Source organism: Nasonia vitripennis, chromosome 1 (genome assembly GCF_009193385.2).
Source record: "Nasonia vitripennis strain AsymCx chromosome 1, Nvit_psr_1.1, whole genome shotgun sequence".
NCBI classification, from domain to species: Eukaryota; Metazoa; Arthropoda; class Insecta; order Hymenoptera; family Pteromalidae; genus Nasonia; species Nasonia vitripennis.
Window position 1 is genome coordinate 8,113,771 of NC_045757.1, and position 9,598 is coordinate 8,123,368.

At 45.0% G+C, this 9,598-nt stretch overlaps 1 protein-coding gene across 2 annotated transcripts; it reads left to right on the forward strand.

The window, feature by feature from the left end:
- Window positions 1-407: 407 nt before the first annotated feature.
- On the forward strand, window positions 408-7,906 carry Kr (kruppel). Of its 2 annotated transcripts, XM_031922190.2 has the most exons (3): window positions 408-909; window positions 2,189-2,921; window positions 3,020-7,906. In XM_031922190.2, the coding sequence occupies exons 1-3, from the start codon at window positions 831-833 to the stop codon at window positions 3,825-3,827; spliced, it is 1,620 nt and encodes a 539-aa protein (XP_031778050.1). In that variant the 5' UTR covers window positions 408-830; the 3' UTR covers window positions 3,828-7,906.
- Window positions 7,907-9,598: the final 1,692 nt, after the last annotated feature.

The window sequence follows — 9,598 nt, forward strand, 5'->3', positions numbered from 1 at the left end:
CCTCCCCGCATTGCGCAACGCAGGCCAAAATCCTCTCAGCGTGCGGTATATGGATGGTGCAATTTCTGTCTCGAGCCGGCGCAGCAGCACCGTACACTACCCCCCCCCTCCCGTTTCCCCCACTTTTCGAGCATCCCCTACTCCCTCTCTCTCTCTTCTGTCATCCCCGTTTTCACTCTCGATCTCAACGCGAGCTGTGTATACGGGGCTTCCCCCACCCCGAGGCACTCGCTCTTTTTTCCTTCTCTCTCGCACTCGCTGTCCCCGCATAGCTGCGAGGCTGAAAACGGGGGATGGAATCGCCCCCTTATAGCGCGCGCCTTGCGTTTACAGCGTAGCAGCGCCGAGAGTCCGCGGAGTAGGGACGGTGTGCTCGGAGTGGGGATTTGTTTGACTACAGGCGAGCCGAGCCTGTTCTGTCAGTCAGTATTGGGTTAGGTCAGCCCGGAGACAGACGCACTCGTCCCTTCGTGATCAACACACAATCTCCGATATTTTCGTATTTTCGAAATAAGTACCAGATCAGTAGCTCGTGTCTTGCCACCAAGACAGGACACATACACGCACGACGAGCATAAATCGGAAAATTGTGCAAGTTCTCCAGGACTGGAAGGACGTTTTTATTTTTGTTTTAACGTTTTTCGGTTTCGACTTTTTTGTGTGATCCGAACCCGCTTATACTACGGCTGTACATTTTACGCTGTGTCGCCGCCTGTGATACTACACTATTTCGTAAATCAGAGAACACATCGTCGTCGAAGCTCTTCTGAAAAAAAGTGTGCAAACGAGAAGACGCAAAATTATTCGCCGCTTGTGATATAAGGCAATGGATGGAGTGTCTCAGTGATCAATTACAACACGATCGTAGAATGGCTCTCTCGTACATGCAAGAAGCACAGATCACCGCAGGTACGTTTCGTGCGTTATTTTCTTTATAACCGCCAATTCGTAAGATTCGAACGATAAACCAATAACTTTCGACTAATCATACCCGCCTCCTCGTTACCGATCGTCCTTCGAATCGCCGTTAACTGTATATAGTTCAATCCACAGCAAGGCCGTCGCGCAGTGTAAACTTTCGTGGTTGCCGCGAAAACGGAAACTTGACTAGCGGTGAATAAACAACGATCCGATTCCCAATTTGTTAGTTAGAAATAAAAAAAAAAGAAAGAATCCGTTGCACGAGTGTCTACAAGCTACGCGACAAAAGAGTCGACGCTGTCTCTAATTAAAAAAAAAAAGGAGAGCACAAGGGGGAGCCGCGATTTTCTACAGCGCACTGCTTCTCTCTCTTACGCTCGCGCGGATATAGGACGGGAATAAGACAAGAGAAAAAAATCTTAGCAGTCGGGGAAACGATTATCGATTTTCTCGCGACGTCTACGACGCGGAAGGAGAGATAAATAAAAGAAAGAGACGGAGCGACTCTAGTTTGGTCGATTCTCTCCGACGGCCGCGAGTGTATACACACACACACACACCGACTCTTCCGCGAACTCGATTTCTTTTTCAAATTTTTCTGTTTGTATACAGACGAGGGAAAACAAATTTTGTTTCCCGAACGAAGTCCTACCGCGAAAAAAAGGATTCCACGCGGAAGGGGTGAGACGGTCTCGAAATTATATCGGCGAGCAATTAGGGGGTGGCCAGACTCTCGGGGGCGGGTTATACACACTCCGAGGGAGAGAAAAGCCGTTGCCAAGGAACGGTCACCGCCGTCGGATCTCGTTGAATGTAGGGTCGGTGAAATCTTCTTCTTTCACTCCGCTGGACTACTCTTTACGGAAATTTTTATTTCGTTTGGTAAAAAAAATAAAAAAAAATAATAGCTCGAAAACTTTTCTCAAGGAGCGTGGGCGGCCGTGTAGACGTATACGCATCGCGTCGGGAGAGCGCACGTGAATGAAATCGCGCGCGCGCGCGCGAAGCTACATGTGAATGGAAGGAGTATGTGGGAGAGAAGGAGGAGGGCTCTCTCTCTCTCTCTCACGTGTGCGCGATCCTCTCGCTATATACGTATGGAAGAGAGAGGGAAAGTTTGAGGTAACCGCGCTTTTCTCTTTTTTATACGCTCGCGCCTTTTTCGTCGCTCCGGTCTTGGGCAACAGGCGCACTCTTTTCATTTCCATTTTTGTCGTCTTCCGCCTGAACTGTGCAATAACAAACGCTTTTCTTCGATTGATTGCAGGACTCTTAGCCAGTCACAGCTTGAACATGAAGCAGAACATCGACTCCGTGGACAAGCAGTCGACCTCGCCGCCGCTCAACAACAACACCACCAGCAACTCCGCGGCTGCCCAGCTTTTCTCGAGCATGGGTGCAGCAGCGGCCGCGGCCGCGTCTCTCTCGATGCTGACGCCCCAGCAGCTCGTCGCGGCTTCGCACATGAGCCACGCGCTCATGGCCGCGGGTATACCCGTCTCGCTCAACCCTATGAATCAGCCCGGAGCTTCGCTGTACCGTCATCACCCGAGCCTCTTCGGTGGATGGATGCCATCGTCGGCCTCGCCGCCTCTGCACTCGCCCGGCCCGGTCTCGCCAGCTCTCAGCTCCAAGTCCAGCCAGGCCTCCAGGCGCACGCCCAACCACATCTCCGCTGCCAACAATAACAATAATAACGTCGTGAGCAGCAGCGCAGATCGCATGAACAAGAAGACCGGCCAGAACGGCGCGAAGAAGCCGCGCGCCACGAATGTCAAGTCCGCAAAGCAGGACGGTTCGGCCGGTCTCGAGACCGCAGTAGTCAGTCCGCCCAGCTCGCTCAGCCCAGACGCGCCAAGCGTTGTCAGCAAGGACGGCCGCGATAAGGTCTTCACATGCGGAGTTTGCTCCAGATCCTTTGGATATAAGCACGTGCTGCAGAACCACGAGAGGACGCACACCGGCGAGAAGCCCTTCAAGTGTCCCGAATGCAACAAGAGGTCAGTATACGGAGAAATGATTGCCTATTTGCAAATATCGCGCACTTTGCGCACAAATTGCGAACGTTTGGTACTAATTTTTTGCTCTATGTTTACAGATTCACCCGCGATCACCATCTCAAAACGCACATGCGGCTGCACACCGGCGAGAAGCCGTACCACTGCAGCCACTGCGACCGGCAGTTCGTTCAGGTCGCGAACCTCCGCCGTCACCTGCGCGTCCATACAGGCGAACGTCCTTACGCCTGTGAGCTCTGCTCGGCCAAATTTAGCGACAGCAACCAGCTCAAGGCTCACCTGCTCATCCACAAGAACGAGAAGCCCTTCAAGTGCGAGCACTGCCACATGCGTTTCCGGCGTAGGCACCACTTACTCCACCACAAGTGCGCCGTCAACCCTGCGAGCCACGTTACCGCCGGCGCCGGCGCCACGACCGTTCTGCCCAGCAGTCTCGTCACGGCCCACCTCGGCTCCAGCAGCAGATCCTCGCACGCCTGCAGCGACGATCTCGAGGACGACATCGACGTCGACGTCGAGATGGACGAGGACTCGCTCATGCTCGCCCGACACAAGCAGTCCGTCGGCCTCAGGAGAAACGTTCCAGCGATGCGTCAGCTTACCTCGCCCGCGGCGACGATGCCCATGAACCTCTCCGGTATCCCCGTCGACTTGCCCGAGCAGACCGAACCCGAGGACCTGTCCATGTCGACCTCGAGGAGCCGCGACTACAGGCCGCAGTCCCACTCGCACTCGCACAGCAGCGGCGGAGGCTCGCCCATGAGCCACTCGCCCAGTAGCGACATTGCCCACGAGGAGGAAGAGGAGGTCGACGACGTGGAGAATCTCGATGTTGCGCGTGCCAGCCCCAGTAGTCTCTTCGCACCCGACGCGAGACGCGTCAGGTGAACCGAACTCGCTATTCTGTAGTGACGATGTGATCATGCTGACCGACAGCCCACGAGATATATAGTATTACGCGACATACAGAGAGAGAGATATCTATATGACGATGTACTTGTGATACCCGAGTAGACCAGCTCGAGTTTTTGTATATAGACTAGCGGCGGGAAGAGCGTACCTATAGAGACGATGTTCATGGCGCGGAACATCAATCGGTTAGAGTTTTTAGTTATAGTTATATATCTTAGTTACTAGATTTCGTATGTTTGTTTGTACGTGTGTAGAGATATATTATAGTATATATGAAGAGATGCGCGCGAGCTTGAGGATTATAAGGAAATAAAAACGAGCGAGAAGGAAGAGTTTTAAGATTTAGAGAGAAAGAGATATTAAAAAAGCTTAAACTAAAATAACTTTAATGAAAAAAAAACATTTTGTGGAATAGTGTGAATGTTACTGGTATACAAGTTCCTCTGACAGTTAAAAGTAACGGGGAGAGTGATCGCATCGGTCCACCCGTCCTCTGTCGCCCTCGCAACTCTCGCGTTATGCATTGTAATTCGCAAAAAAGAGAAGAAAAATATCGTCCAAAGACTTATGTATCGCGCGTTGTTCACGTGGTTTCTTCGATCATCTCGAAGAAGAAGCCGTTGTACAGCATAGTTAGAATTTTTTTAATCCTCACATTGTAGCGTGAACTGATGGCGCGTCCGCTGCAAACTCAGGAAAGTCGATGTGCGAAAATTCTCATTTTTTTTTTTTTTTTAGTTAACTCGCTGTAGTTGAAGAAAATTTATTCGTATATAGATTTATACATTTATATAGATTATTATTAGATTATTTTTAGTTATTCTACTTTTATCGCTTATTACATAGTATTATTATTAAAATTAATATTTTATTTTCTATTCTTTGTACCGCTTAAGAATAGTCGTCCAATGATTGTTTTTTTAATATTTATTTTTGTTGTTAATACATAGAAAAGAACAAAGAAACGTCGTCGTCGGCTCGAGTGTGCCCGCACGCCTCCTGTACATAGTTGAAAACCTATGGCGTGCGAGAGACCGAGTCGACGAGCGTATATTATCAGACGACCGATATTATTCCGAGAGAAGACTCTTGTTAATGCGTGGATATAATAAGTAAACAAACAAGAAAAATACATGCTCAATGTTTTAAGGAATATTATTTTCGTTCTATTTATTTTTTTTCTGCTTCTCACACACACATTTATGATTTTCCCTCTTGTCTAACACCTCGCAAATTTTTCCTCCACCGCACGCTTTTGCTAGCGACACTTACACACGACACGCGCCGAAAGCCTGTGCTACGTATCCGCATGCGTATAAAAGGAAGCTTCTGGGAAAAAGAGAAAAAATGACCTCCGACAAACCTCAGCTGGTGTGCAGCTCGCATTATGCGTTCGCGGACCAGTTTTCTCTCTCTCTCTCTCTCTCTCTCTCTCTCCTCTCCTCTCCCGTCGGTCGGCCCACGTTGATTTATATGGGCAGAGCATTCGGCGTCGGGCCATGCAAATTTCACAGTCGAGGTCAGCGGCGGCTATTGTGTTGCTTTACGTATATCTGCAGCAGCCGAGAGCGACCATTGGCGCAACCGGGGGGTAGTAGTCACGCAGTATATTGCACAATAGCTGCGCACACGGCGTTGCTCTCGTTTCGACGCGTTTTTCACTCTCGGGGATTTTCTATGAAATTTACTGTTACATATACTTGTGCGCTCGCGCTCTTTCGTATTATTATGTATTGGAGAGAGCAGAGCGAGAGAAAACCGTAGGCGCGCATCCCCTTTCTCGAGCAATTACGCGTTTCCGCTTCTTTCTGAGCTCGAGGAAATCCAGTTTTTTTAGGAAAAACGGTACACTCTTTGTTGCGTGGAATATGGATTCGGGGTGTATAGCGCGATGACACATTTTTTCACGATTTTCCTGATTCGGGCATAACACACAACGCGCAAAATATAGAGCGAAAGCTCGAGCGTATTCGAGAAAAAAAGAAAAAAGAACCGAGTTTTCTCTCCCCGAGCGTAAAAAAACTTGACCACGCAGATAAAACTCGGAAAAAGATTTTCGCCCGTTTCACCCTAACTGCAGCTTTCCTCTCTCTCTCTCTCTCTCTCTCTCTCTTCACGACCCATCGCTCTCGATCAAGATCTCTCTCTCTCTCTCTCTCTCTCTCTCTCTGTCTTTCTCCTTCTTTCATGCTGTACTACATGGGCGAAAAGAGAAGGAGAGAGAGAGAGAGAGAGAGGGAAGCGAAAGTCTTCTCGGACGGATATTTAAAGAGACTTTCCCGGGAGGAGGAAGGAGCCGGATAAGAGGGAGGGAAGAGAAAGAGAAAAGAAAGGGAGAGTTGCGCGCCCGCGGGACACGCTTCATTTCTTTCCTGCATCGCCTGCTTATCCCGACGCGCACCAGAGCTATTGATCCCTGACACGCTTTGCCCGAATTTTCTTCCTTCTCTGCAGTTCCTCCTATTTTATTTTTATTTTGCGCGTTTTTGACAGAACGATTTTTTCGTGAATTTTCGCTCATCCTCGACCTCGCTATAGACGATCATTGAAGATCCATTACGTTACTTACATTACTCGTAACCCAATCGCAAAGTGCGCGAGAGACGCGGCGACAGAGGTCAGTAGACCAGAGGAGCTCTCGACCCCGACAAAAAGGCAAGCCACTCCGACCAACCCGCTACTCATATTATATATATATAGAGAGAGAGAGACCTGTACATAAGAAAGCGCGATGAATAGCGACAACGAGCTATATGTATAGTCGAGCTCTCCTAGAAAACTTATATAATATATATATATATCGTAGCATATACCCTCTGCGCAACGAGAGAGAAAAAAGGCGGAAAAATGCGTGTAACGCGAGAAGTACGAGAACGAGGAATTATTATTCGCACGTCCTTTTTTGCGCGAGTTACAGTGAGAGAGAGAGAGAGAGAGAGAGAACCGCACTTTTGGGCTCCGAGAGTCAAGGTCGTGTTCTTTTACACCGACCACTTGTTTTTTGCTCGTCTTCGTGGCGACACTCGTTGTTTGAGTTTTCGATGCTTGTAGCATATGTGTAACGCTTATACTTGGGCCTCGTTCTCGCGACGTCTGGAAAAAAAATGAAAAATAAAAATCTCAACATGCCACACTACACTACCGAAACTCAGGTTCACTTGTAAAGGCTGCTATTCGATTGTATCCGATTATTGTATTTTATATGCAACAGATTCTGATCGGGACATGTTATACTGAAACTGAAGGTACTAAAATCGGTTTGAGTTCCTGCCGTATTTAATATTTCTCAACTGATATGACGATGGATATTTTATATAAAAACTCGAATTTATTGTTTCGACTCTCTCGACGTTCGCTACTATAACAATACCGAAGAAACATAATAATACGATTTCTATTCCTACGATGAAAAAACACGAATCCTATTATTTATATCGTATATACTGCGAGTGATAGTTTGCACTCGAAGCACTAATAAGCGTCGTTGTTGTCTTGGTCAAAAAAAAAGAAACTAAAACTATATCTGCGCGGATATATTATTGCGAGACGAATTTAAATGCGTAATAACCATATTTATACATATATCTATATATATATATATATATATTTGCGTATGCTCGTATGTATATCTAATCGGTAATAAGCGACGAATCATAAAGCGTACTTGGGAAAAATTCGTGTAACTAAAAACTAATCAACTATTAGAGAACGTGCAAGAAACCTTCGTATTTTTCGTGTACACGAATACTTGTAAGATATAAAACGCAATCGATATTACATTGAAACTATATATAAATATTAAGAATACGTTATACGCTGTAAAAACTCGAGCGACAGGTCCTATTCGAAAAAGGTGCAATCGAATTGCATTTTCAACCAAAGAATACTATACGTTTCTAGATTTAGAAAAAAGAGTTTTGTACAGCTCTCCGATCCTCAATAAGAAAGTCCTAAAAAAAGTAGCGAACAAAAATCGCTGGGTATGGGTGAACAAAAAAAAAAAAAAATGAAAAAAATAACGCATTTCGAAAACTCGACACTTCGCAGCGAATCCGGCACGTGTCCTATGAATTTTAACGATCGTCCGTGTCCAAGTGTTGAAACGCTATAAAAATATAACGCTAATATAATATATGTTGCGATTTGTCGAGTTTTCACAAGCGACGAGACTCACGGTACAAATTCAGACCTTACGTATAATATAATTATTGTATACCTACATATATATTACGATACACCTAACTATTATATATATACATACCAAATACGGGAATAAATTAATAATTCGCAAAATTAGTAACGTACGACAAGTGATAATTCTCTCGCTAAAACTCAAACGACCTCGCGCGTCGATCGTCGACGCCGTCGAAAAGCAAAAAATAATAATAAAACGATTCCTTTCGTTCGAGCGACGAAATAAGCGGCATATTTTCTATCTTGTACATACATACTCGAAAGTCAAATAACAACTATTTTACACCTATGCGTATCATAGAGATGATCGAATTATTATAGACGCAGTTTATCTCCTCCGATGACTATTCCGCGCGACAATATTACATCGTTTTACGACGGTCAACATAATATTTTGAGTATATAGTTTATACAATTGAAAAGGAAAAGAAAAAAATAATATCGACGGCTCTCTACAAGTGTATACTAATATGAAACTGCCACTACCTCACCGGACACCTATGTAATGAATATATCTCAAGCACAAGACTGATTTTGCATAGTATTCCTATAAATAAGAGAAAAATAAATAGCGTCGAGGAACATAGGTACACAGGAAATGAGAAAAAAAGGAATGTAGCTGCGAACACTAACTTTGTATAGTATAATATGAAGGGACGGTATAGGCAATCGAGATCGAGAACTTGGCGTTGCGCTGTAGAATGTAGACACCAAGTTTTTATGCGACGCGAGTTCTTGATTTCCTTTCGTACAAATAAGACGATAATAGGATGTATAACGCGTAAGTCGGCGACTTTGCAGAGCAGATTTTTGTAATTTATCAAAGGACGAAGCAGGTTAAGAATAATAAAAATGAATAATCAGCGGGACGAAGCTACTATGATGATAATAAAAGATATCAGGAATTTTTGGTAAAATATATAATATATTATATAGAAGAGGATATCATTGAGTATAACTATTATAGTGTAAGTGACAGACGATTAAAAAAAATAAGCGTGCGATACCATCATATGCCATAGATCTGTGTGTGTGTGTGTGTGTAAAAAGTCTCATGGCTGGATTTCGAGTATAGGGTACGCAAGAAAACATTGTGTTACATAAGTTGTACGAATAGTTCCGAAGATGGTGCATTGTATGATAATTCAACATTATGTACACATTAGGAGACTTTTTTCGCAATGTGTCAAGCGTTTAAAATCGGGAAATGACTGTTACGTTGGGAGGTAATGTAATAACAACGGAGTCACGGCTGGTTTCAAGCAACAACTATTTTTATTATTAAAAGGTGATTGTTTAACCGTTTTCCGTGTTCTTTTATTTAACGGCTTTCCTTGCACCTCACGTATACCAACTTGGAGCCAAGTTGCTCTATTTTGTTTTTTTTTTTTGCGACAATACAATAATATTGCATAATTGATTGAATAATTTGCATTATTCAAATATTTGCAAAGAAAAGATTAGTACGTTAAAAAAGTTGAAAAATCCCCCCTCACAGCACCGCGCCTTTGTTTTATACTTGTCCCCAAACATCCACTTACCTCCCTACATAA

Bases quoted from the DNA above. Each gene is read 5' to 3' on its own strand.
- Kr (XM_031922190.2), top strand. From the start codon at position 831: ATGGAGTGTCTCAGTGATCAATTACAACACGATCGTAGAATGGCTCTC. The intron at 910-2,188 runs GTACGTTTCGTG...GATTGATTGCAG, and splicing joins AGAAGCACAGATCACCGCAG to GACTCTTAGCCAGTCACAGC. The intron at 2,922-3,019 runs GTCAGTATACGG...CTATGTTTACAG, and splicing joins TGTCCCGAATGCAACAAGAG to ATTCACCCGCGATCACCATC.